Source organism: Eleutherodactylus coqui, chromosome 8 (assembly GCF_035609145.1).
Source record: "Eleutherodactylus coqui strain aEleCoq1 chromosome 8, aEleCoq1.hap1, whole genome shotgun sequence".
In the NCBI taxonomy this organism is placed as follows: domain Eukaryota; kingdom Metazoa; phylum Chordata; class Amphibia; order Anura; family Eleutherodactylidae; genus Eleutherodactylus; species Eleutherodactylus coqui.
The window spans coordinates 17,062,554-17,088,729 of record NC_089844.1 but is presented as its reverse complement, the minus strand read 5'-3'; the positions used below and the strand labels follow the sequence as shown (position 1 = coordinate 17,088,729).

The 26,176-nt window shown below is 46.8% G+C and overlaps 1 protein-coding gene across 1 annotated transcript in view; it reads left to right on the top strand.

The window, feature by feature from the left end:
- Positions 1 to 18,528, top strand: part of RND3 (Rho family GTPase 3) — a 31,842-nt gene extending 13,314 nt beyond the window's left edge. Inside the window, exons 3-5 of the mRNA XM_066575198.1 lie at positions 10,861 to 10,970; positions 14,681 to 14,815; positions 16,717 to 18,528. Coding sequence (XP_066431295.1) covers positions 10,861 to 10,970; positions 14,681 to 14,815; positions 16,717 to 16,968 — 497 coding nt within the window. The 3' untranslated portion in view covers positions 16,969 to 18,528. The remainder of the gene's footprint in view (positions 1 to 10,860; positions 10,971 to 14,680; positions 14,816 to 16,716) is intronic.
- Positions 18,529 to 26,176: the final 7,648 nt, after the last annotated feature.

Here is a 26,176-nt window from a genome sequence, read left to right as displayed (position 1 = left end):
CAGTAAGCTCGGTTCTGGTACTGTATCTACCCAGTAATCCTGGTTCTGCTATCGTGTCAATGTAATTAGCTCGGTTCTGCTATTGCATCTATGTACTATTCTTGTTTCTTCTACCATATCTATCGAGTAAGCTCTATTCTGTTAATGTATCAATGTAGTAGTTGTGGTTCTGGTACCGTATCTATATAGTGAGCTTAGTTTTGTTGCTGTATCTTTGTAGTAAGCTAGGTTCTTTTATTGTATCTGTGTAGTAATCTTAATTCTGTACTAAACTTGGCTCTGTTACCATATCTATCTAGTAGGCTTGGTTCTGCTATTGTATCTGTGTGCTAAGTTTGTTTATGTTGTATCTATCGAGTAAGCTTGATTCTGTTAATGTATCAATGTAGTAGTTGTGGTTCTGGTACCGTATCTATGTAGTGAGCTTAGTTTTGTTGCTGTATCTGTGTAGTAAGCTAGGTTCTTTTATTGTATCTGTGTCGTAATCTTGATTCTGATACCGTATCTGTGTACTAAACTTGGCTCTGTTACCATATCTATCTAGTAGGCTTGGTTCTGCTATTGTACCTGTGTGCTAAGTTTGTTTATGTTGTATCTCTCTAGTAAGCTTGGGTCTTGTACAGTATCTATATAGTAAGCTCAGTTTTGCTGTCAATACTATGTAGTAAGCTTGGTTCTTTTATTGTATCTATGCAGCAATCTTGGTTCTGGTACAATATCTACGCAGTAAGCTCAGTTCTGTTGTTGTTCCTGTGCAGTAAGCTCAGTTCTGTTCTCATACCGTATGTAGTAAGCTTGGTTTTGGTACCGTAGCTATGTTGTAAGCTTGGTTCTGGTATCATATCTATGCAGTAGGGCTGGTTCTGTTGCTATATCTATGTTTCTGTCGGATATAAGCCACTGCCAGAGGTATCTGACACCCCCTTTTGGGATTTCCTTGTATTTCACATAAGGACATCTCCCTGGAGGAGGCGGCTATGAGATCTGGACATTGTGACCGAATAACTGGAATTGTATTCTTATTAATAAGCGGTAGACCTGGAGCTCGTTAAGGGGGGCTTCTAGAAGCTGGGGCACCGTGAAGCTGACACGAGGTAGCAGACTGACCCCCATGCTGAGATCTCTGGGACCCCCGCTGTAGGATCGCGCTGTGCTCTTTTCAACTGGCGCATCCTCCCAGCAGCCTCTATTGATGCGCCGTGTACATTCACTCCTGTATTCCTTGTGTAATAGCCATGTGAAGGGGGAAGGGATTCAGTTTTATCTCGTCTTCAAAGAAGTTGAAAAGAAACTGGTTTTCTTAAGTACCACTTCGTTTCAAGTTACTTTTTGTGTTTCTATTCTTTATTTCAAAGACTACAGGGAGCAAAAAGAAAGACCAAAAACACCCAAAATAAGGGCTAAAAAAACAGAGCGAAAAATCTGCACTGCTCTGCCGCACCGAGATTCATAAATCCCTATTCACCCGCACACGCAAGGCCTCTTAATACGGGCCAGTGATTGGGATAGTGTGCCCCATATGGAGCATTTGTAGGGTTCATCCTTGTTGAGGGCCCTCGTGTGGTGCAGAGTGTTAATTCAGCAGAAATGCAGTCCTAAGCTCTCGCTCACGGCCTGAAGGTTGTGGTTTCAATCCCCGCTTGGTTCAGGTAGCCGACTCAAGGTTGACTCAGCCTTCTATCCTTTCGAGGTCGGTAAAATGAGTACCCAGCTTATTGGGGGAGGGGGTAAAAGAGGACTAGGGAAGGCAATGGCAAACCACCCTGGGGAAAAAAACTGCAGTGCGAAAGTAACATAAACCTCTTGAACGTCTATTTCCCATCAACAGAATTCTTGCTCCATTCGCAACATCAATCGTCATTGTGCAAGTCAACAGTGCTAAACGCTGAGCCACTGTGCCGCGCAGTTCTAAAATGATGGGATATCCCAGTGTTATCCCAGTCACTTTATAAGATGCAGAAACCCCCTCTATGTTTACAAGTATCCTAAATATCATGCAGCCATTTCCACGTCTGGGTGGTCCTGGCGGTCTGGCGCTGTAGCTGGGTCCTATAAGAATCGCTAATTCCTTACTTGTTTACTGCAATATTTGTAAACTGTTGTAAGAACATTTTTTTCATTGCCTCTGGAAAGCTGCCATCAGAATGGAATCTGCTTGTATGCAGACATGGAAGCCGTCTTCCTATTTATCCCAGTAATATTGTGCAATCCTGCTTGTTTTTCCTCGTAGACGCCAGCGGCAGATGGCTCCTGAAAGTTGTTTTTGTGGTCAGTCAGAATACTATTAGCGTTCCTGGGCTCTATGGGGTTTAACATATTAAATCATTTTTGTCCTTGGCGATCGCTGGGACTGGAGCTGTATGGGCTGCACTTAGGGTTGCCACTCGGCCAGTGGACCACCGGATGGTAATCTGTCCAGAAAGCTGGTGCCGGTATTTGTATTTTTTACCGGTGCTGTTAAAGGCCGAAAAAAAGGAATACTTGCATTGTGCCGCTCCGGCTGGGTAACAAACATTTTTTTGGCACCGCCAACTGTACTCACAAAGGACCCTGGACTCGTCTCCCCGGCATTTGTGTTCTGGAGACCTCCTGCTCACACAGGCCCTGGACTTCTCTCCCCGCTTTTGTGTACATTACATTTACTAACGCGGATGCCAGGGGGAAGAGTCCAGGGTCTGTGTGAGCGGGCGGTATCTAGCGCGCTAACACCAAGAGGAGGAGTCCAGGGTCTGTGTGAGTGGGTGGTATCTAGCGCGCTAACACCAAGAGGAGGAGTCCACAGTCTGTGTGAGCGGGCGGTATCTAGCGCGCTAACACCAAGAGGAGGAGTCCACGGTCTGTGTGAGCGGGCGGTATCTAGTGCGCTAACACCAAGAGGAGGAGTCCAGGGTCTGTGTGAGCGGGCGGTATCTAGCGCGCTAACACAAAGAGGAGGAGTCCAGGGTCTGTGTGAGTGGGTGGTATCTAGCGCGCTAACACCAAGAGGAGGAGTCCAGGGTCTGTGTGAGCGGGCGGTATCTAGCGCGCTAACACCAAGAGGAGGAGTCCAGGGTCTGTGTGAGCGGGCGGTATCTAGCGCGCTAACACAAAGAGGAGGAGTCCAGGGTCTGTGTGAGTGGGTGGTATCTAGCGCGCTAACACCAAGAGGAGGAGTCCAGGGTCTGTGTGAGCGGGCGGTATCTAGCGCGCTAACACCAAGAGGAGGAGTCCAGGGTCTGTGTGAGCGGGCGGTATCTAGCGCGCTAACACAAAGAGGAGGAGTCCAGGGTCTGTGTGAGCGGGCGGTATCTAGCGTGCTAGCACAAAGAGGAGGAGTCCAGGGTCTGTGTGAGCGGGCGGTATCTAGCACGCTAACGCCAAGAGGAGGAGTCCAGGGTCTGTGTGAGTGGGCGGTATCTAGCGCGCTAACACCAAGAGGAAGAGTCCAGGGTCTGTGTGAGCGGGCGGTATCTAGCGCGCTAACACCAAGAGGAGGAGTCCAGGGTCTGTGTGAGCGGGCGGTATCTAGCGTGCTAGCACAAAGAGGAGGAGTCCAGGGTCTGTGTGAGCGGGCGGTATCTAGCGCGCTAACACCAAGAGGAGGAGTCCAGGGTCTGTGTGAGCGGGCGGTATCTAGCGCGCTAACACAAAGAGGAGGAGTCCAGGGTCTGTGTGAGCGGGCGGTATCTAGCGCGCTAACACCAAGAGGAGGAGTCCAGGGTCTGTGTGAGCGGGCGGTATCTAGCGCGCTAACACAAAGAGGAGGAGTCCAGGGTCTGTGTGAGCGGGCGGTATCTAGCGCGCTAACACAAAGAGGAGGAGTCCAGGGTCTGTGTGAGTGGGTGGTATCTAGCGCGCTAACACCAAGAGGAGGAGTCCAGGGTCTGTGTGAGCGGGCGGTATCTAGCGCGCTAACACCAAGAGGAGGAGTCCAGGGTCTGTGTGAGCGGGCGGTATCTAGCGCGCTAACACCAAGAGGAGGAGTCCAGCGTCTGTGTGAGCGGGCGGTATCTAGCGCGCTAACACCAAGAGGAGGAGTCCAGGGTCCTTGTGAGCGGGCGGTATCTAGCGCGCTAACACCAAGAGGAGGAGTCCAGGGTCTGTGTGAGCGGGCGGTATCTAGCGCGCTAACACCAAGAGGAGGAGTCCAGGGTCCTTGTGAGCGGGCGGTATCTAGCGCGCTAACACCAAGAGGAGGAGTCCAGGGTCTGTGTGAGCGTGCGGTATCTAGCGCGCTAACACCGAGAGGAGGAGTCCAGGGTCTGTGTGAGCGGGCGGTATCTAGCGTGCTAACACAAAGAGGAGGAGTCCAGGGTCTGTGTGAGCGGGCGGTATCTAGCGTGCTAACACAAAGAGGAGAAGTCCAGGGTCTGTGTGAGCGGGCGGTATCTAGCGTGCTAACACAAAGAGAAGTCCAGGGTCTGTGTGAGCGGGCGGTATCTAGCGTGCTAACACAAAGAGGAGGAGTCCAGGGTCTGTGTGAGCGGGCAGTATCTAGCGCGCTAACACCAAGAGGAGGAGTCCAGGGTTCTCTGTGACTTGACAGCAGGTGGCATCTGGAACAGCTGCTTCCTGGCCGTGGCTTACACTGTTACTACTGGGGCCACTACGGAGATTATTATTACTGTTGGGGCCAATAAGGCCATGTTTAAAGGGCCAGTAGCGAGTTGCGCCCAAAACACTGCACATTGCCAGTCCTATTTTCTGAAATAGGACTCGCTTCAGATTTTCCGTCTCGCACGATCGGTATGAGAGAAAAACTACTTGTGAAAATGAACTCACTGGGTGATTACAAGGTGCGTGTTCTGTGATGGGGGAGAACCTGCTGATCGGTGGGGATCTCCGCCTGTCACTGTGAGGATAAGTTCTCCCCCTGCTGGCTGACCCTGATTGCGCTCCTGTGCTGTTTGGGGGGCACTTTAGGTGACTATAGATTTTAGAGGTATTTATGGCACTCAAAAGTGGCATATAGAAATCGCAAAACTTGGCGCAAGTGCTGCTGGTGCAAACATTTTGAAACTTTTTGTTGCCTGCACCATCCATACCTTTTTTAAAAGGGGGTGTGACTTGTTGGGTGGGGGCATGGCAACCCGTCCCCATACAATTATGTGGCATTTACACCAGATTCTATGTAAATTATATCAGAAATCTCTGTGGAGGCGCACGGATGTGATGAAATGCGCCGCAGTGACGGGGATCATATCAAGGGGGTATTCTTGTCTATTTTAACTGATGACCCTGTAAAGGTCATCAGTAGTTGATGGACGGGGGTTTGTCATCGGGTTGGCGTCATCCTAAATAGATAGAGGAGGCTTCCCAACATTGAAATCAGTATGAGGACTATGCTGCCCCTACACTTCCTGCTCAGGACAGAACGTGACACCTTGACCATGAGAGGAGCAGGAAATGGTGTGGCGCCCCCATTGATTTCTATGGGTGGTAAGCTGGCATTGCCCTTACTTCCTCTGACTATTGATGACAACATCCGGCCTGCTGCAGAGTGCAACTACTGATTACCTATCTCGGGGATAGGTCATCAGTTAAAACAGACCGGAATACCCCTTTAACACAGGTGTTCGGAACGCAGGTCTTAATAAAATCCTCCTTTATCTCCTTATTTGACACCATCCCAAGGCTTGCAGTAACTGGCGCGTTAAGTTGGATTCGGCTGGACACTTGCAATTTTGGCCACATTAGTCAAAAAATTTCCAACATGACTGATGAGATTTTTGGCGGGTAGAAGTCAGTATTGTGGACGATCATTCGCGTTAGTCTACTGTAACGATGCTTGAAGAACCACCACAGGTCAGCGTGGGCGTCGCACCTCCTCCCTATAAACCGTTGTATATGACCTGTCATAAGAGGAATTTAGGAGCTCCGTAAATGCCTAGAGATCAGCGTTGCAGAGCGCTTCCTACCGCCGCTGGTGCAGCTTATGGACATATATGGTGTAGAAGCTGCGGTGACTTCACAGGGCAGGTATGTGAGGTGCTGCCTATGGGCGAGGTTTGAGAAACTTGCACATGGCATTCATTTCCATTCACCGTTGAATCACATCATATTTCAAGGATGAGCTTGTTGTGCGCGGCCGGCGAGGTGAGCCGCCGCTCCGCATCGCTCTCTTTGAAGTCTAAGCCAGGATTAACTTTGATTACCAGTAAATAGAGATTGAGATTTCACTGCCTTTTCATTGCCGAGCTTTTCACATGGCCGTATCTGAAGGTCTGTTCATATGATAACCATTACATAAAAGAGCGGCTCCATCCCTGTAAACGAGGCCGACGCCATGACCCTTACAAATCACCGGTGTGGGTACTTACCTCACTTTGTGCTACCAAGTTCCAGGACCAGAGCACTTTTTATCTTTCAGCCAACAGAGCTTTACAAGGGCTTTTTTTTTCCGAAGGGACATCTTGTAGTTTTTATTGTTACCATTTATGGTATATACAATTTTTTGTAATTATTTTTCGTTCCTGTTTTGGGGAAGTGAGATGTTTAGAAAACTGCTACTTCAGCATTTTTTTTTTTTTTTTTTACTGAATCTACCATGCTGGATAAATCCTGTAATGTTTTGTAGTACAAGTTGTTACAGATGTAGCGATACCAATTATATGTAGTTTTCTTTTTATTTCTTCATATTTAAAGCCTTGTGTAAGGCCCAATGTCCACGGTCGGATCTGAGTTGCAGAATCCACATGGGTCAACCACACGGAAGATCTGCAAATCAAGCCGCCCATAGGGATACATGGGCGTACGCAAATGAAATGAAGCATGCGGATTTGATTTGCAGACCTTCTGGTCCAGAAAAAAAAATCACAGCATGCTCCATTTCAGTGCGAATCCTGCACGGACAACTTCCATTGAAGTCAGTGGAAGCTGTCCAATCCGCAGCCTGTCCGCAAAACAGTTGTGGATGGGAGGCGGATTCTGCGGGAAAGTAGGAGTTTAAAAAAAACAACTCCACTGCGCATGTACGGCGGCGTGCCGGTCAGCCGACGCTTCCACACACATCCGCAGGGGGAAAAAAATGAAGACCCAGATGGGTAAGTAGAAGACCTGCAGAGTCCTCTGTCATGGGCAGGGTCTAATTCCGCTGCAGGGTCCTATCTGCAGCGTTAAATACCATAGAGAGAGCAGTGATCAGATGAGGAAATGCTCCTTGTTTCTCTCCATTTCTGGGAAAAACCCTATATATGACAATCAGAGAGCAAATCTGCACTCGGTTTGATTGGTGGGGTGGTGAGTAATAGCATGAACAAAAATTCATGCCACCCCTTCCCTTGGACAGCGAGATATACTAGAGAACCACAGAGCTTCTCTGCTGTTGGCTTGTCTCCCCTTCCTCTCCTTTTCCACACACTGACTGAAATGACAGCTGTAACTTGAGTATTCCCGACCCTACTTTAAACGGCTGTAGCTCTGGTTCTGTAAGGAATATCAACATGCATTTGGTGTCGTTTTAAAGCCACAAATCTTAGCTTTGACACCAAATGCATGCCAGTAGCACTGAAAGACCTGGAGCTGCAGTTTTTTTAAATTAGAACAAACTCTACTCGTCTTGTAATGTCCTCTTTCTGCAAAATGAACAGAGCTCATCCAGAACTACTGGGGGATTAAAGGAACAGGTAGCCTAAGATATTTTTGATCAATCCCCAGCACATAAAACATGTTACAAGGCTACATGCCTCTTCCTCAGATACAGCTGGTATGTGTATATCAATGCTGGGAGCTATTACTTAGCCATACACACATGGAGATGAGAAGTTAAGAGGCCAGCTGTATCTGAGGAAGAGTCATGTAGCCTCGAAACATGTTATATATGCTGGGTGTTTTAATAAACGGAGGAGTCAGGTTCACTCTATGACTCTGGGTTTCCAAGGTTAAGGCAGTAGCAAAGGGAACAAGGTAGGTACCCTTAGAGCGAATGCCGGGCATGACACGGAGGGGCAGGTCACCTAGAAAGGGGGGAGGTTGGAAAGGGTTAACAAGAGTTAGGGGAGTGTAGAGAATTTTCTGGAATAAGGGTGGTATGGCAGGGATTGGTAGGAAAATTAGGAGGCGGGGGATATATAAGGTAAGGGGTGTGAGGCAGCGCCATCTTAGAGCTTTTAAAAGGTCGCACCTAGCCCTTGTTTTCTTCAATCTTCTCCAGACAACTTTGGATATTATGGTTGTGTTCCTCGAAGACAATCTTCCCCAACTTTTGACTCTCCAAATGTGAATCCTCAACATAGTTACAGTTGGAGACAACTGTTCTACAGCTCGGCCAACATAATGACTTGAACCACGTGTCTACCCTTGGCGAGCCACTCCAGCCCGTATGATATCATGGCCAGATTCTCATTCAATAGCCCGACTCTTTAAAAAGTTGTAGCTAAATAAATGACCCATGAAAAAGTTTAATTCCCCAAAAACATACCGTAACATTGCCGGTAGACCGTGCTCAGTTGGGTATTTCTCCAACAGCTGGAGAGCTGCAACGTCCAAGTCTTTGATATATAAAATTACAGAATAATCGCAAAGCTCTGTGTAATATCATCGAGGGGGTGCAGAATGTATATAGTGCAGTGCTGGGAAGAGGGTGTAGGACAGTTTTTAAAATAATTGGTACAGTTCCAAAATAATCTTTTGCCGCCACTTGTTTAATGTAATTCGAAGCCTAGAAGAAGAACAGAGCAAATACGTGTGGAATGTCCCGGGGTGAGATCACTAGAATCTTCTCTCCACACTTTCTTGAGGCGGCTTCACGGTTCGCATCTGTCTACACAAAGTAGTATTTGAAGGGCAGACGGATTACATGTGCTTGTACCTATGCCCCGCTTCATTATACGCTCCTCTGAGAACTCCAACCCACCCATATTGTTGGCTCAGCTGGCGTTTGGCTGCATTTTTGTGACATTTTTACACACTAAATCTTTTAGGGAATTTTTGACCAAAATTAAAAAAAAAATTCAGCCCTCTAGTTTTCAAAAAGCATTCCTATTTAAGAAGAACCGAAAACCAAAATGAGTTGTTCCAGCTGAGTGCTGGGAGGTGGGGTATCTGCATGGAGAACACGGAGAGTTTATCCAGCCATTCTAAATTGGCTTCAACTTTCCTGTTTTTTCAACATCCACTTCTTAAGACCCAAAGAAAATGTAACCAAACATATTCAGGCGTTGGAATTTTCCGGACTTGTTGGTATTTTGCAATAATTTGATATGTTTGGGGTTCCAGTTAATAAATACCCATTGAGTATACTTCGGGGGGCCATAAATAATAGGGTCCTCGGCAACAGGAAGGTTTCATTTTTTTTTTTTTTTCTTCAATTTGCTCGTTTTAGTCTTGGATCTTGGAAAAAAACCATTGCAGATGCAAAAAAAATTAGTTTCCAGTAGTGTTTGTCACTTTGGACGCAGTTCGGGGTAGACGTGTTTAAATCGGTGGAGCCGTGCTGTGTGCCAGAAGTGTAGTACTTTCTATGTAGTCTATGCATTTGGGACATTCTTTCATACTTTTCTGGGACACTAGGGGTGAAGTAAAGCCAATCCACCTGAGACTATTCATGCCTGTCTTCCATTGTACCCCAGCTAACAGGGTATACACACATAGGCCGTGTTTACATGGTGCGGATATGCCGCAGATCTTGTGCAGATTTTCTGTGTGGCTACTTTAGTGGAGGAGGTGCATTTTTTTGGTGCAAATTTGACTTAATTTTCATGCAGATTTTGGACTCTCCATTGACGTCTATTGGCCGAAATCCGCAGCACATTCAGTGCTATAATTGACATGCCTGGGATTTAACTCCTCCACTGCATGTTAATTCTCTGCACGGGGTTTGTGCGGATTTTTTTCGCAACACGTGGACAAGATTTAGAAAATCTCATCCGCTTCGCTGCTAATGGAAAATCCGCAGAAAATGCGCCCTGTGTGAACATTGCCTTAAAGGGGTTGTCCGTGAATGGTATAATAGCTGTCAGTGCAACTGGGGGAAACCAACCCTAGGGAAAGAGAGTTTGTGTGCAGACTGAAAGGGGACAGTGCCAGGGCAGAGCTTTCATGTGTTGCCCAAAGGGGACTGAGCTGGGCCTTAAAGGGGTATTCCCATCTTGGGAATCCTATTTCAATGTGTTCAAAATTGAAAAAACAATGGAATCCCCCATTGGAGTTTTTTTCCAAAATGCCCCGTTTTCCAGATATTGTATACTGCATAATGTCAGAGAGACATGCCACCTCTCTATGGGTACGTTCACACAGGGCGAAAATGCTGCAAAATACTTTTGGACCGGCCTCCAGCTACTGCTATGCTCTGCTATTTCTTACCATAGAAGAGGTAGTCTGTTTCCGTGGCAACGAGTGGGAATACCACTTTTAGGGCCCTTTTACACGGGACGACTAGACGGGTGCAGATGCCTGTTTACACGGGCCAATCTGTCCTTCTGTTTTCTGCAGAAATTGAACAACAAATTCTTGTTCGTCGATCAGTAGGGGAATGCCTTTACATTCCCGGATGCAGGAATCTGAACGATTTATTGGCCCATGTAAAAGGGCCCTAAAAGCAATAGGGCATTGGGCTCCGCTCATGCCCCTTTTCCCCGTCCTAGATGGGGTTTCCACAGGCTGCACCAACAGCAGACATCTTATGCCATGCCTATACAACCCCTTTAAAAGGCATCCGGCCAGCATAGAGGAGGGTATAGACTTTTTACCTTTCGGGTTCCGGTTAGAATCGTCATGGGTTGGGAATTCGCACCAGTTTTCCTCTGTAATTTCTTGGAATAAATGAAGGTTGTGTTTTACAATAATTTGCCATTTTCGGCCTCTTGTAATATAAGTGAATCACTCTGGATCTTCGTCTCTTCATTTCCTTCTACAGTAACGTGAATATTCTTCTCCTCTCAGGTTCTCCCTATTATGACAACGTCCGTCCTCTCTCGTATCCCGATTCCGATGCCGTCTTAATATGTTTTGACATCAGCCGCCCTGAGACACTCGACAGCGTTCTGAAGAAGGTAAGCGGGCCTTTTTGCTGACTATGTGGTCTGTTGGTAGAATCAAAGAACCTTCATTTGCAAGTCATAATATTATGATACGTTTATTGGCCGTTTTCATGCAGTAAAATGAGTGCGCCGAATCCTGAGGCGAGGGATCGCGATTAGAGATGAGCGAACGTACTCGTTTAGGGCATTTTTGCACTCGAGCACCGCTTTTTCCGAGTAACTGACTACTCGGACGAAAGGATTCGGCGGGCGGCGTGGTGGAGCGGGGGGTAGCAGTGTGGAACAGTGGGGAGCGCTCTCTCTCTCCTCTCCTCTCTCTCCTCTCCTCTCTCTCCTCTCCTCTCTCTTCTCTCCTCTCTCTCCTCTCCTCTCTCTCCTCTCCTCTCTCTCCTCTCCTCTCCTCTCCTCTCTCTCCTCTCCTCTCCTCTCCTCTCTCTCCTCTCCTCTCCTCTCCTTTCTTTTCCTCTCTCTCCTCTCCTCTCCTCTCTCTCCTCTCCTCTCTCTCCTCTCCTCTCTCTCCTCTCCTCTCTCTCCTCTCCTCTCTCTCCTCTCCTCTCTCTCCTCTCCTCTCTCTCTCCTCTCCTCTCTCTCCTCTCCTCTCCTCTCTCTCCTCTCCTCTCTCTCCTCTCCTCTCTCTCCTCTCCTCTCTCTCCTCTCCTCTCTCTCCTCTCCTCTCCTCTCTCTCCTCTCCTCTCTCTCCTCTCCTCTCTCTCCTCTCCTCTCTCTCCTCTCCTCTCTCTCCTCTCCTCTCTCTCTCCTCTCCTCTCTCTCTCCTCTCCTCTCTCTCCTCTCCTCTCTCTCTCCTCTCCTCTCTCTCTCCTCTCCTCTCTCTCTCCTCTCTCTCTCCTCTCTCTCTCCTCTCTCTCTCCTCTCCTCTCCTCTCTCTCCTCTCCTCTCCTCTCCTCTCTCTCTCTCCTCTCTCTCCTCTCCTCTCTCTCTCTCTCCTCTCCTCTCTCTCTCTCTCTCCTCTCCTCTCTCTCTCTCTCCTCTCTCTCTCTCTCTCTCCTCTCCTCTCTCTCTCTCTCCTCTCCTCTCTCTCTCCTCTCTCTCCTTTTCGTCCGAGTAGTCAGTTGCTCGGAAAGAGCGGTGCTCGAGTGCAAAAACGCCCTAAACGAGTACGCTCGCTCATCTCTAATCGAGATTCTTTTTTTGCTAATTGGTTAAATGGGTTGCGCCAAGATGGCATCCTGTGTTCACATGCCTGCTTAGTAAAGAGGGGCTCCTGTCTTGGTGGACCCCCTGTTATTACATTCATGTGAACGGCCGTCCACTGCAGGGCAAATGTGCAGCAAAATCAGCTTTTTGCAGAGGGTGCCGAGAGCGGGACTTGGGCATTCCGGTAATCGCCTCGAGCCCCTCAAACTCCTTTAATACGCTAGTCTACCAAAAGTATTTGGACGCCTCAGATACTCCCCGTGGATACTTTCTACCAATGTCTGATACACTTCAGCTGGTATTTCCTTCCAGTCATCCTGCAAACATGTGATGAGTTCTCTCAAAGGCAATGCATCTGCCCGTCTACAATAGTGCAAGGAGCATCATCATTGGACAGATGAGCAATAGAAGGACCTTCGATGGAGTTACAAATCGTGTTACTCCATCTGTACATTAGTTGGAAGTACCCGGGCGTGGAGGAGCCTGGGGAACGCCATTTGCCTGAGTGTGTTGTGCCAACAGTTAATTAAGCATGGCTGAGGTTCTGTTATGGTCTAAGGATGCTTTACATGACACAGTCCCAGTCTGTTGGTTGTGGTGACAAGAACCACGAACACGGAGGTGACCCAGACATTCTAGACAGTAATGTGCTGCCGACAATGTGGCAATACTCTGGGAATGGTCGGCCATACTTCCGACAATACTCTGGGAATGGTTGGCCATACTTCCAACAAGACAACGCGCCTTGTCACACATACAACGCTGCTTTGCATTGGTTTGAGGATATGGACATTCCATGATTAGACCGGCTGCTCAGAGTCCCAACCTGAACCCTACTGAACATCTTTGGGCTGACCTGGAAAGTTGGGTCAGTAAATATGAAAAGTATCCATCTTTGGGAGAACTCGCCAGAGAGAAGACACTCAGTAGTACTACTATCGCCATGCTTTTGAATAGTCTTTCCCAAAACGTCTTTTGACAGTGCGTTCTGTTCTTGACGTAATCTGCGATTCCCCTTTTAATCAGCTTGTCGTTGTCGAGGCTCCATGAACATTATTCTTGGTCCTTCATGTAACTGCACTTCCTCAGAACTTACCTCCAACCCGATTCCTGTATGTTCTATAGGGGATTGACCTATTATCGCTGGGACAGTTCAGCCAGTATCTACTCAGCCAAGTTCAATTTTTTGTATTTATTTTTGCAGAATTTTACATTTTTCCCAAATTTTTTGGTCATTTTACAATATAGGAGTTCTTCTTACTAAAAAGTAATTCTAACTATTATTAAGAAGCTTTAGCACTTATTGACTCCCACAACCAAAGACTGGCAGCTGTCTTGCCAACAAAGCGCCACCTGAACCTTCCCCCCATAAACTGTGTCTGGTGATCTGGAGAGCGGGCATTCCTTAAAATAACTTCCACTGTAAGGGTGTTTTCGGGGGCTAAACCGTTGATGACATTGATAAATAGCTAATAGGTGGGGGTCCGCCAACTCTGGATTACTGATGATCAGCTGATTAAAGTGAGGTGCACAGGCGAGCACCGCTGTCACTTCAGTCCTTACTAGGCACAGCACTGTACATTGTACCTGGTATTGAAGTTGAGTGCCATTCACTTGAATGAGACTGAGCTGCTCTCAGACCATGTGATCGAGGAACATGACGTCACAAGCCCGAGAAGAGGCCATAGCACTCAATCAAGTGCCGCAGCCTCTTCAATCAAGTGATCGCGAGGATCCTGAGCGGCAGACACCTGCCAATTGGTTATTGGTGACCTCTCCCGAAGATATGTCATCTGTAGTCCCAGAAAACTCCTTTAGGCTATGTTCACATGGCAAATTCCACAGCAAGAACTGCGTTAAAATCCACAGTATTGGTGTGGATTTTGCCGTGGATCCACAGCTGACTTCACCCCTTTAATTGAAAGGGTGAAATCTGCTGTGAACCCAGTTATAATGCGGATTTTGGGGCAAATATTCTGCTGTGGAAAATTAGTATCTTTTTCATCTACATGTGAATGTACCCTTAAAGGAGTTTTCCAGGCATCACCCGTTGTCAGAGCCAGGATACACCGGGGTAGGAGCGGAAGCCATTGCTCTGACCCCTGTGTAGTGGCCAGCACTTGTAACTGCAGGCTGAGGCCTCATTGAAATCAATGAGTATTGAAGACATTAAGGTTACTGGGAGCTTTGCCTGTAATACCAAGCCTGGCCACTACAGTGGAAACGGAGCTGTCTGCTTCCTGCACACAACAGCTCTGTGCACAAGCACCCCAGATCGGCACATGGCTGATCAGCAGGGTCCCAGGTGGTGGACCGCCATCAATCTACCATTTAGATTTACTATTACAGTAAAATTCTTTTAATCCAGCATCCATTAGCTTGGAAATTTTTAAAGACCCTTCTATTAATCCTGAACATTTTATGGGACCTTAGAAAACATAATTTTAGAAATTTTTGTATTTATGTAAATAGAAAAGACAAATTATAAATCGCTTTCCTTTAGAACGGCCTTTTACGTACAAACACAGGACATTTATATTCATTTTTTATATGTCATCTTCTTGCAGTGGAAAGGTGAAATTCAGGAATTTTGTCCCAACACCAAAATGCTGCTGGTCGGGTGTAAATCTGATCTGCGCACGGACCTCACAACGCTGGTGGAGCTGTCCAATCACAGGCAGACGCCGGTATCTTACGATCAGGTACGCTGCATACAGTTACCGTTGTGAAATGATGACTTGCTGGTATTTTTTAATGAGTTTTTTTCCTTTTCTGTTCCTGTCTTGTGGTTTTCGATGACATTTTTCCAGCCTGGATTCCCTGTTCCCACGAGATAGCTAATTATAGATAATACAATCTCAACTAATTACATGCTTGCTGCCTTCTGCATATAGTAGTTAAGATCTATGGCAGTATGTTATCTAAATCCATCAGGCCTTCCCGTAAGTCAGGCCTGATGAAGGTCTTACAGCGTGTAATTATCATCTGGATGGATTCTCGGCTTTATCGGTGTACAATTCAAGAAGGAATCCTGGAATGTGACTCGGGAGCGCGGCCTCCGCTCATGAGCATGCTCCAGGAGTACCGGCATGACTAAGGGCGACTCGGTGCTCCTCCTTGTTCTGTTCCTTCCTTGGAGTTTACTCAGAAAACATTTCTTACTAATATGATATCTTCATGAACCAAAGGGGAGGAGATATTTTATAGCCTATATCAAGTCATGTGACTTAAAGGGATTGCCCGCCCTCTTTTCAACTGATGGTCAATCTTCTGGATAGGTTTGTAGTTGATGAATGGGGATCCACCACTTATGACCCTTTTCATCAGCTGATTGTCCGGCCGGCTATATAGTGCAGCAGGCCGGATGTTATCATCAGTGGTCGGCACAGGAAGTAGGAGCGTCTGCTCTACATCCATTGATATCAGTAGGAATGCTACTCCACTTCCTGCTTCTCTCCTGGTCAAGGCTCGATGTGACATTCTGACCAGAAGACAAGCAGGAGGAGGAGTAGCAGCATGGCGCTCCCATTGATTTCAGTGGGAGCGAAGCCACTGCGACGATTTCCTCTTCTGACAGCTGATGACAACATCTGGCCTGCTGCAATGGACAGTGGGCCTACGATTCGCTGATGGATGGGGGTCTTGAGTGGCGGACCCTATCAACTACTGAAGACCTGACAACTCTTTGACTTGATGTATTCTGTAAGATATCCTCTCCCTTTTAGTGTGTGACATATTTATATGTCATATGAACGAAGAGGCAGGCGGTCACATGCCATTCATTGTGCACATGACCGCTCAGCCACTTAGAGGTTTCAGAGGTGATTCTTCTTTGGCTGCTAAAGCCTGTGACTTTATTTTAAGCCCTTTTTAACTATTTTTTTTTAATGTCATGTTTCATCAATGGGTGCTAGTTACAGCAGGTCAATTCTTGGCCCATGTAAATGGGCATTTACTCTATAAATTAGCTCCTTCTTCTATTGTCTGTACATTAAGAAGAAGAATCTTGATTGTCAGATAGCCATGTGACCATTCTCAGACCTCCCCGTGTACTTCCAATACATGAGGGACCCAGCGTAGAAAACTTTTCCATAAACCATATCCAAAATTGCTCAAAAACTGGTAAACTGGTCAAAATCTTTTGCTGTAAATCAACTTCATCAATTGGTTGATGTTTCTTTTTAGTCTTAGACTGGGTTCCCATCTGTCAATTGTGTCTGATCAGGGTTTCACGCTGAAGCCGGGCTCAACTATTTTGATTTTTTGGTGCACTTTTTGCACTGACCAGTGTCTATAGCCCGTCGAAAAAATGGTGCATGCGGTATTTTTCTATGTGGTGCTAGGAGGCAACCACCATTAAAACCATCCTATAGAAAATTATGGGATCGTTCATGGCCTCCAACAATTAACCACAACACCAGAGGGGACAAACCTTGGACTGCCAGATATATGGGACCTGGCCTTAGAAGAAGCTAGGTTGACTAATCTGTATCTGATAACAATGGAATCCCTCTTGAAATGTTTCCAGCTCCATGACTCCCTAACTGCTTGAACACCTATTTGGTGGTCCTCTTTCCTCACTTTTTGTTTTTTGTTTTTACAGGGTGCTAATATGGCCAAGCAAATCGGAGCAGCCACTTATATAGAATGTTCATCCCTGCAGTCTGAGAACAGCGTGAGGGACATTTTCCACGTTGCCACCCTGGCATGTGTAAATAAATCGAACAAAAATCTCAAAAGGAATAAAACACAGAGAACCACAAAAAGAATTTCACACATGCCTAGCAGACCGGAACTGACCGCAGTTTCCACGGACTTGAGAAAGGACAAAGCCAAGAGCTGCAGTATAATGTGAGGGGTCTCAGCGATGGAATGAAATGAAGATTTGGTTGAATACTCAACGAAGGTCACTGCCAAAGTGCTAGAAACTGTTGGTAAACCAGAGCCGTTAAGGATTTTCTTACAATTCGATTTGGTACTTAAGGACGCAGCATGTTGACCGCACGGAGGAGGAGAGTTGGATTCTTTGGAAAGAAGTTACACCAAAAACATAAAATAAATATGAAACGCTTGAAATGTGTTGATGGAGGAGGAAGGGAAACTCGTCTTCATATCTAGAAAAACGAAATCCGTCTCAAATTTCAGTTCCCTTTTATCGATTCACTTTCTTGAGCCAAAAAAGTTCAAAAGTTCTCTTAAGTTTTTTCACGTTGACTTCAGTGCCGCCGTTTACACTCTTGAAGAATGATCCTTTTGATCAACCGATTCTAAGAGCTCTAGACAAGAGGGACCTGTAGACGAATGCCGCAAGGATGGATTGTGAAGTTCTACAGAATAAGAGTCTTTTGGAAAGTTTTTTTTGTTTTTCTTAGTTTTCCAAAATTCTATAATCTTCTTGCACAGCTATGTATCCAGTCCTAGGTAGTTCATGGTACTTTTTTATGACCTAGCCTTTTAAAATAATAGTTTTTTTTTCCTTAAAAAAAAAGATATGAATAGCTGTTTAAACTAGGGGATGATGAACCAGGCAATGAAACGCGTCAATTCCATTATGTAAAAACTGAAACTTAAAGGTGCTTAGATATTCTTATCAGTTAGTCGGTGACTTGAAGTGTCACAGGCTCCGAAAGTTAACATATGAGCAGTTGGCTTCCAAAAACATCGACAGTAGTGTGGTTTATTAACATATGAGCCGTTGACTTCTGACATCATCGCCTATGGTCTACATAGGAAAATATACATATACTATATAAATATCCCAGAAGCTTTCCTTAGATTCTTGCCATCCATGATGTTTGAGCATTCTGCTAAATTGAAGTTCCTTCACTTATTCGGGATGCAGATGAAAATATAGAGACAGCCGTTTTGGAATTTAGTCTTCAAAGCTTTTCCTGGGAGGTCTGGTCATATAGACATCAACTTCAGCTATTCCATATCTTGCCGACTGTTGCTTGCTGGATGCAAGCATTTTCTCCATTAATGGCTTCATTATTTGAAGCACATATCTGTGTTACGACCATTAGGCACTCTTGTTTCATGTGTAGACAAGCACTGTCCACATCTGAGGTTCCAGGCGTATTATCCGAGGTGAGGCCTCTACTGGAACGTCCAATGATGGATCCTACTCCTGTCCTTCTGCACAAGGGTCCAGTATTACACACTGCAGTACGCTTACAATAACTCCACTACGCGCTTTGGGCAGTATTACAACAAACTAGCTAGCAAGTGCTTACTCTGTATCTAAATATCGTAACAGCCAAGATAAATTATAACGGTCTGAAAACTGGACAACATCAATTTTTTTTTTTTTTTTTTGTTCAATGTCCGTCACTTTGTATGTTTGATTTGTAAATGTTTCTGCCGTATTTATTACGTTTCTTTTTCCTTTATGTAATTAAAGGCTTCATTAAGGTTACTTCATTTCTGGTTGTCCGTTCTTATTAAAGGAGATGTCCCGCGCCGAAACGGGTTTTTTTTTTTTTTAAACCCCCCCCCCCCCCGTTCGGCGCGAGACAACCCCGATGCAGGGGTTAAAAAAACCACCCGCACAGCGCTTACCTGAATCCCGGCGGTCCGGCGTCTTCATACTCACCTGCTGAAGATGGCCGCCGGGATCCTCTGTCTTCGTGGACCGCAGCTCTTCTGTGCGGTCCACTGCCGATTCCAGCCTCCTGATTGGCTGGAATCGGCACGTGACGGGGCGGAGCTACACGGAGCCGCTCTCTGGCACGAGCGGCTCCATAGAAGACTGCTGAAGACCCGGACTGCGCAAGCGCGGCTAATTTGGCCATCGGAGGCCAAAAATTAGTCGGCACCATGGAGACGAGGACGCTAGCAACGGAGCAGGTAAGTAAAAAACTTTTTATAACTTCTGTATGGCTCATAATTAATGCACAATGTATATTACAAAGTGCATTATTATGGCCATACAGAAGTGTATAGACCCACTTGCTGCCTCGGGACAACCCCTTTAAGCCCTTAGGGACCACCCATAGACCTGGGTGTCTGGGCTTTAAGCCGCAGGGCCGTAAAAACACGACGGCTCTGTGGACTAAAGCCGTGGGATCTGTGCGGGTGACAGCCCCCTGCCGGAGGTAGCAGAGAGCCTGAAGCTGTCATGGGGCGTAGCGGTGAGCGAACCCCGCTCACGCGACCGCCGTTATCCAATTAACAAAGTTAAATAAAATTAAAGTTTCATCTCCCCTCATGGATGCGATCTGTGAGGGGAGATAAAACTACTCACCTCCATCCTCTGCAATGTCCTGCGGTGTTCTGGTCCTGCCAGGACCTGATGCTGTCTTCTGCACATGCATGCCAGACGTAAAATGTCAGGCACATGGGCAGAAGGCTGGGGAACCTGGGAGATTTAAAATCTGCCTGCTCCTGGCTAGCCTGAGTAGCCGAGAGCAGGAAGATGTCACCGAGGGGCCATGGTATGCAGTCTCAGGTCATGTGATTGCCGTTATCCAATGGATAGTGGTGATCATGTAAAGTAAAAGGTAAAAGAAAAAGTTTAAAAAGTTTGCTTCATCTTCCCTCACGGATCATATCCATGAGGGGAAATTAAATTACGTACCTAAGGCCCCCTGGATTTATCCCCAGGCCTTACCCTGGCTTCTGCGCATGTGTCCGTCAGCAAAATGGCGGGCGCATGCGCAAACGCCAAAGATTGCCAGGGAAATTTAAAATCTACCTGCTCCTGGCTACCAAACATAGCCGAGAGCCTGGAGCAGTGACTGGTGGCCTCGTTGAGCGGACCTCGGTCACGTGATAAATAGGTAGCGATCTACCTTGGGCCGGTCACGCACAACCCGATAGGAATTGTGGATTCCGAATACGTTTGGCCCTGGTGTTGTTCTGATCGATAACTGTTATGCCTAAGTAATTTACAAGAAGCCCGGGAACGCTCGCCTTCCTGCAGTTCCAGGAGCTGCTTGTTGAGCGCCTTCTGTGTGAGACCGCCGCACCTCAGCAAGCTTACGAAGACTCACGGAACGCCACTTTGTACACTCCATCCCTGCCACTGGGGTCAAGAAATATCCCCAAAAAAGCATGGGAGGAGGGGGAATACCCGGTTTTATTGCCCCATGTGCCCATCCCAACCAGCCTCCATAACTACCCCTGTTTCCAAACATACCACACAGTTTGCATTATTACTTTTATCTAAGATTTAGGGAATGTCAAAAGGGCGCGGAGGGGGGATTCTTTTTAGGGAGTCAATTTTTTTTTCTGCACAAGTGAGCAATGGGGCCTGGAATTTATTCAGTTGTGCCCTGTAATCCAACGGGTGTTCCCTCCATTGCAGGCCTAGCCATGTGTCCAGTAAGTAGATTAGGGCCACAATTCGTATGTTTTGAATACGTGACAAACAAGGGGATCCATTTTGGGGTGCAAATCCTCATTTTCATGTGCAGTATAGAAAAAAACTGTCTTTAAAATGACATACTTGCAAAAAGTAAATTCTAAAAGAAACTGTGGGGTGAAAATACTCCTGACCCCCTCAGTGAACACATTAAGATGAGTATTTTATAAAATGGGGCCATTTTGGGGGGGGGGGGGGGGGGGTCTATCATTCTGACACCTATGAGCCTTTGCTATCTTGGTTTGCTGCAGGAAAACAAAGTGTTCCTCAAAATGTCACTAGGGAACAGAAAAAACACGATTTTTGTGTCTAAGACAAGTTTACTTGTTCCTGTTAGCTTAGTGTAAGATATAATGGAAAATAACTTAAATTTCAAAAAAAGTTTGCTCTTGTGGTCATTCCACATTCAAAATCCTATATTTTTAACTATCGATGTCCTGACCACAAAAGTAAACTTTTTTCGTAATGAAAGTTATTTTCTATTATATTTTACAATAAGCGAACAGGAACTAATAAACTTTTCTTGGACACAAACATCGCGTTGTCTAGTGATCAATGTTAAATTTGTACATCTCTCCTAAATGGTTAAAAAGAACTAAAGTTTTTCCAGCGGATTGCCCCTCAGGATCCCCACCGATCAGCTGATTCTCAGTGAAGGTGTCAGTGCTGGAAGCAGATAGTGCTGTCAACAATGCAGTGGCCTGGTTTTATACTGGAGGCACAGCTCCATTGAATTAAGTGGGTGCTGTGCCTGCAGTACTAACCTGGGCCTCTGCACTATGTACAGCACAATTTGCTTCCTGCACTGTTCGTACTGACAGCGGCACTGAAAATCAGCTGATCGCGGTGATCCAGAGCGGCGGATCCCCGCTGATCATACATTGATGACCTATCTTGAGGATAGATCATCATTACAAAAAAATGCCCAAGGTCCTGGACTATTCCTTTTATGTAGATGAGATTAAAGGGGTTGTCCCGCGCCGAAACGGGTTATTTATTTTTTTTACCCCCCCCCCCCCCCCCCCGTTCGGCGCGAGACAACCACGATGCAGGGGTTAAAAAAACAACCCGCACAGCGCTTACCTGAATCCCGGCGGTCCGGCGTCTTCATACTTACCTGCTGAAGATGGCCGCCGGGATCCTCTGTCTCCGTGGACCGCAGGGCTTCTGTGCGGTCCATTGCTGATTCCAGCCTCCTGATTGGCTGGAATCGGCACGTGACGGGGCGGAGCTACACGGAGACGGCATTCTACACGAGCGGCCCCATAGAAGACTGCAGAAGACCCGGACTGCGCAAGCGCGGCTAATTTGGCCATCGGAGGGCGAAAATTAGTCGGCTCCATGGGAACGAGGACGCCAGCAACGGAGCAGGTAAGTATAAAACTTTTTATAACTTCTGTATGGCTCATAATTAATGCACAATGTACATTACAAAGTGCATTAATATGGCCATACAGAAGTGTATAGACCCACTTGCTGCCGCGGGACAACCCCTTTAACTTAATGGTACTATAATGATGCTAATCAGAGATATGGCTATATCAAGGAATCTTTATACAGTGTATATATAGTTTACACAAAGTGAAGTTATCATATATAGATATATATATGGTGAATCATGTTGCCTGTTAGCCAGAGGAGCCAAGATATACTCTGTTGACAAAAGTATTGGGTCCCCTACCAATCCTGTGCTGTAAGACAAAGAGGATATGCAAATGGGATGTGTGAGTATTAGATATAAAGTAGAGGATCCCACAGGAGATCCCAGTACAGAAACCATCAGATGCGACCAGGTGTAGAGCTGACAACAGGGTCTGGTGGTGGGATGTCACCAGCTGTAGAGCTGACAATGGGGTCTGGTGATGGGATGCCACCAGGTGTAGAGCTGACAACGGGGTCTGCAGGTGGGATGTCACCAGGTGTAGAGCTGACAACGGGGTCTGGTGGTGGGATGTCACCAGGTGTAGAGCTGAAACGGGGTATGGTGGTGGGATGTCACCAGCTGTAGAGCTGACAATGGGGTCTGGTGATGGGATGCCACCAGGTGTAGAACAGACAACGGGGTCTGCAGGTGGGATGTCACCAGGTGTAGAACAGACAACGGGGTCTGCAGGTGGGATGTCACCAGGTTTAGAGCTGACAACGGGGTCTGGTGGTGGGATGTCACCAGGTGTAGAGCTGACAACGGGGTCTGATGGAGGGATGTCACCAGGTGTAGAGCTGACAACAGGATCTGGTGGGGGGATGTCACCAGGTGTAGAGCTGACAACGGGGTCTGGTGGTGGGATGTCACCAGGTGTAGAGCTGACAACGAGGTCTAGCGGGGGAATGTCACCAGGTGTAGAGCTGACAACGGGGTCTGGTGGAGGGATGTCACCAGGTGTAGAGCTGACAACGGGGTCTGGTAGGGGGATATCACTGGGTGTAGAGCTGACAATGGAGTCTAGTGGTGGGGGGATGTCACCAGGTGTGGAGCTGACAACTGGGTCTGGTGGGGGGATGTCACCAGGTGTAGAGCTGACAACGGGGTCTGGTGGGGGGTTGTCACCAGGTGTAGAGCTGACAACGGGGTCTGGTGGGGGGATGTCACCAGGTGTAGAGCTGACAACGGGGTCTGGTGGGGGGTTGTCACCAGGTGTAGAGCTGACAACGGGGTCTGGTGGGGGGTTGTCACCAGGTGTAGAGCTGACAACAGGGTCTGGTGGAGGAATGTTACCAGGTGTAGAGCTGACAACGGGATCTGGTAGGGGGATATCACTGGGTGTAGAGCTGACAATGGAGTCTAGTGGTGGGGGGATGTCACCAGGTGTGGAGCTGACAACTGGGTCTGGTGGGGGGATGTCACCAGCTCTAGAGCTGACAACGGGGTCTGGTGGTGGGATGCCACCAGGTGTAGAGCTGACAACGGGGTCTGGTAGGGGGATGCCACCAGGTGTAGACCTGACAACGGGGTCTGGTGGGGGGATGCCACCAACCAATCAGTACGAGACATCGCAGCACTTTTAGACCTTTCAAAGTCCACGCTTGGCAATATCATTGGGAAATGGAAAACATCTGGTATGTGCAGTGCAGCCATGTTCATGGAGACCTCGTAAACTGAAAGAATGTAGACAACAAAGCCTTGTACAAGCTGTGAAGGCATCACACACATTGTCTATAGAAAGATTCGCTTAGGAGGTCTCCCAGGCCATTGACCCTGATGTTAATGAATGTTCCATTTGTAGGGAACTGTATGTGAAGGGTTACCATGAACGAGCAGCTGTACGCAATCCCAACATCACCACAGTGAATACACCAAGGTGCCTGCGATGGGGCTTGGGGTATCATTTTTGGACTCTAAGTAAATGAGTGGAAACAAGTGTTGTAGACAGCTGATTCCCAGTACACCATCTTCCGATCAGATGGCCGCACTTGGGTATGGCGGTTGCCACATTACTGCATTGTCCCAACAGTGAAGTTTGGAGGAGGTTCTGTTATGGTGTGTGTGTGGGGGGGTGTTTCTGTTGGAAAGGACTAGGGCTATTACTTATAGTGAAGACCACCCTCAACGCCAATGGATACAGAGACATACCGGACAATGTTGCATCATCTACCCTGTGGTAATACTCTGGTACAGCTCCGTGTCTTTACCAACATGACTGAGCACCATGTCATACGCCATGCAGTATTGAGGCTTGGTTTGAGGAGCAGAACATCTGTAAATTTCACTGGCCCAATGTTCGGATCTCATCTTTTGGATGAACTGGAACGCTGTGTCTATACATGACCAACATGCCCATTATCCCTCCTCGTCACGATCTGAAGCTCTGCTTGAGGAATGGAGGCAAATCCCTCCACACATCTATGGGAATATGGTGAAAAGCGTGTCTATGAGGGGTTACTGCAGTTATTGAGATCAAAGGCAGCCAACGTCGTATTGAAAAATGTGAAAATAAAATCAGATTGCATCACCTTCTATGTGCGTCCCAATACTTGTGACAGCATAGTGCAGCTCTTAACCCAAGACTCAAGCTTCACATGAAGATTCTTGGCTATTTGGATGAATATCCTTTCTGTACATTCAGGAACACGAACAAATAAGAGACTCATTTGCATGGTGGAAGTGACTCACTTAGAATACCAGCATATACAAATATTGTACACAGCTAGCAAGGAAGGACATCATAACATCGGTTGCACTAGTCACTTACCAACACCGTAAATCAGAGTAGGACAGGCCCACTTGGTCAAGTGTTTCTTTAAAGTATCCAAACCAAGTGCCCTCTACTTAAATAAGTTACATCCAAGATCACTTAAGGCTGGGATCATAGACTGTGCTCTGCATTAGAATCTTAAGAGACGTGGCATGTAGAGTTGTCATATGGAGAGAACCTAGGCACTAGATAGTACCAGCAGGTCCTCTGGTTGGCCAGAATGACACTATAATACACCATGAGGAGACCCCTATTTGGAGCTGATTTTGGAGCCAATCACTTACCACTGGGGTCTATTTTTTAGCGGTTGAAATAGACTTGTTTCCCCTAGTTAAGGTCCTTTTATACGGGCTGCCTATCGGGCCCAAAACGTTTCTCCAAACTCTCATTCGCCCAACAATCGGGCCGTGTAAAAGAAATAACGATCAGCTGACGAACAAGTGAACACTGATTTGTTGGCTGATTGTTGAGTTTCAGCAAGCATAAAAATACTCACTGTTCAGCGCTAAATCTCCCCATATTACCAGGGCGGCTGCAGGACAAATGTGGTATTATAGGACAGCCGATCTGTGACATAGAGGGGGATCCCAAGTGGAGGTCCCCACCCTGTAAACCTAATATGGTGCTATCTTGGCACACCCCATTTAATCATCATTTTATATTACTTTTCGTTGACATTTCAAGAGCTTTGGAACCAATTACTAGTTTTCCATAGAATTCTGGTTTCAACATACAATGGGCATCAATATTGTATGTTGATAGGCCGCTGTGTATATATATATAATATACTGAACGATCATTCTATTATTAACACCTACTTAATAACGGGTTGGTCCACCTTCTTGGGCGATCACAGCTTTCAGATGTTGGAGAACAGATTCCACAAAGTGGCAATTATTCTCCATACTTGACTCGCCCCATGCCCGCCGCAGCAGATCCATCAGTTGGTGGACATTTTGTAAATTAGTGGGAACAAATCTCGGAGCCCTATCCAGTATATCCCAAACATGTTCAATGGGGTTGCAGTCTAGTGAGTTTGAGGGCCAAGGCAGTGTGGAGAATTCATTGTCGTGTTCCTCCAACCACTTGTTTGGAGATGGATCATTGTCCTGTTGAAAGATGGCACTGTGATCAGGGAAGACTTAAGATATGGGTACAGATGGTCAGCTAACAGGTCCCTGTAGCATTCACCATATAAGGATTTTGGTATAATGACCAATGGTCCTAGGCATGCCAGACTATGACACAGCCACCACCAGCCTGTTGAATTCCAACTGTGTAGCCATGGCTTACTGTTTCAAGCTGTTTACGCCAGATGCGGACTTGGCCATCTGTATGGTTCAGCAGTAAAGTGGACTCGTCACTCCAGATGATATTCTGCCATGTGTCCAAGGTCTGTAATTGTCTTTGTTGAGCCCATGCGAGGCATTATTGGCAATGACATGGGGTCATCAGGTGCACCCTTGTTGGTGCAAGGTATGTCGCATGGTCATTATGGAAATTTGTCA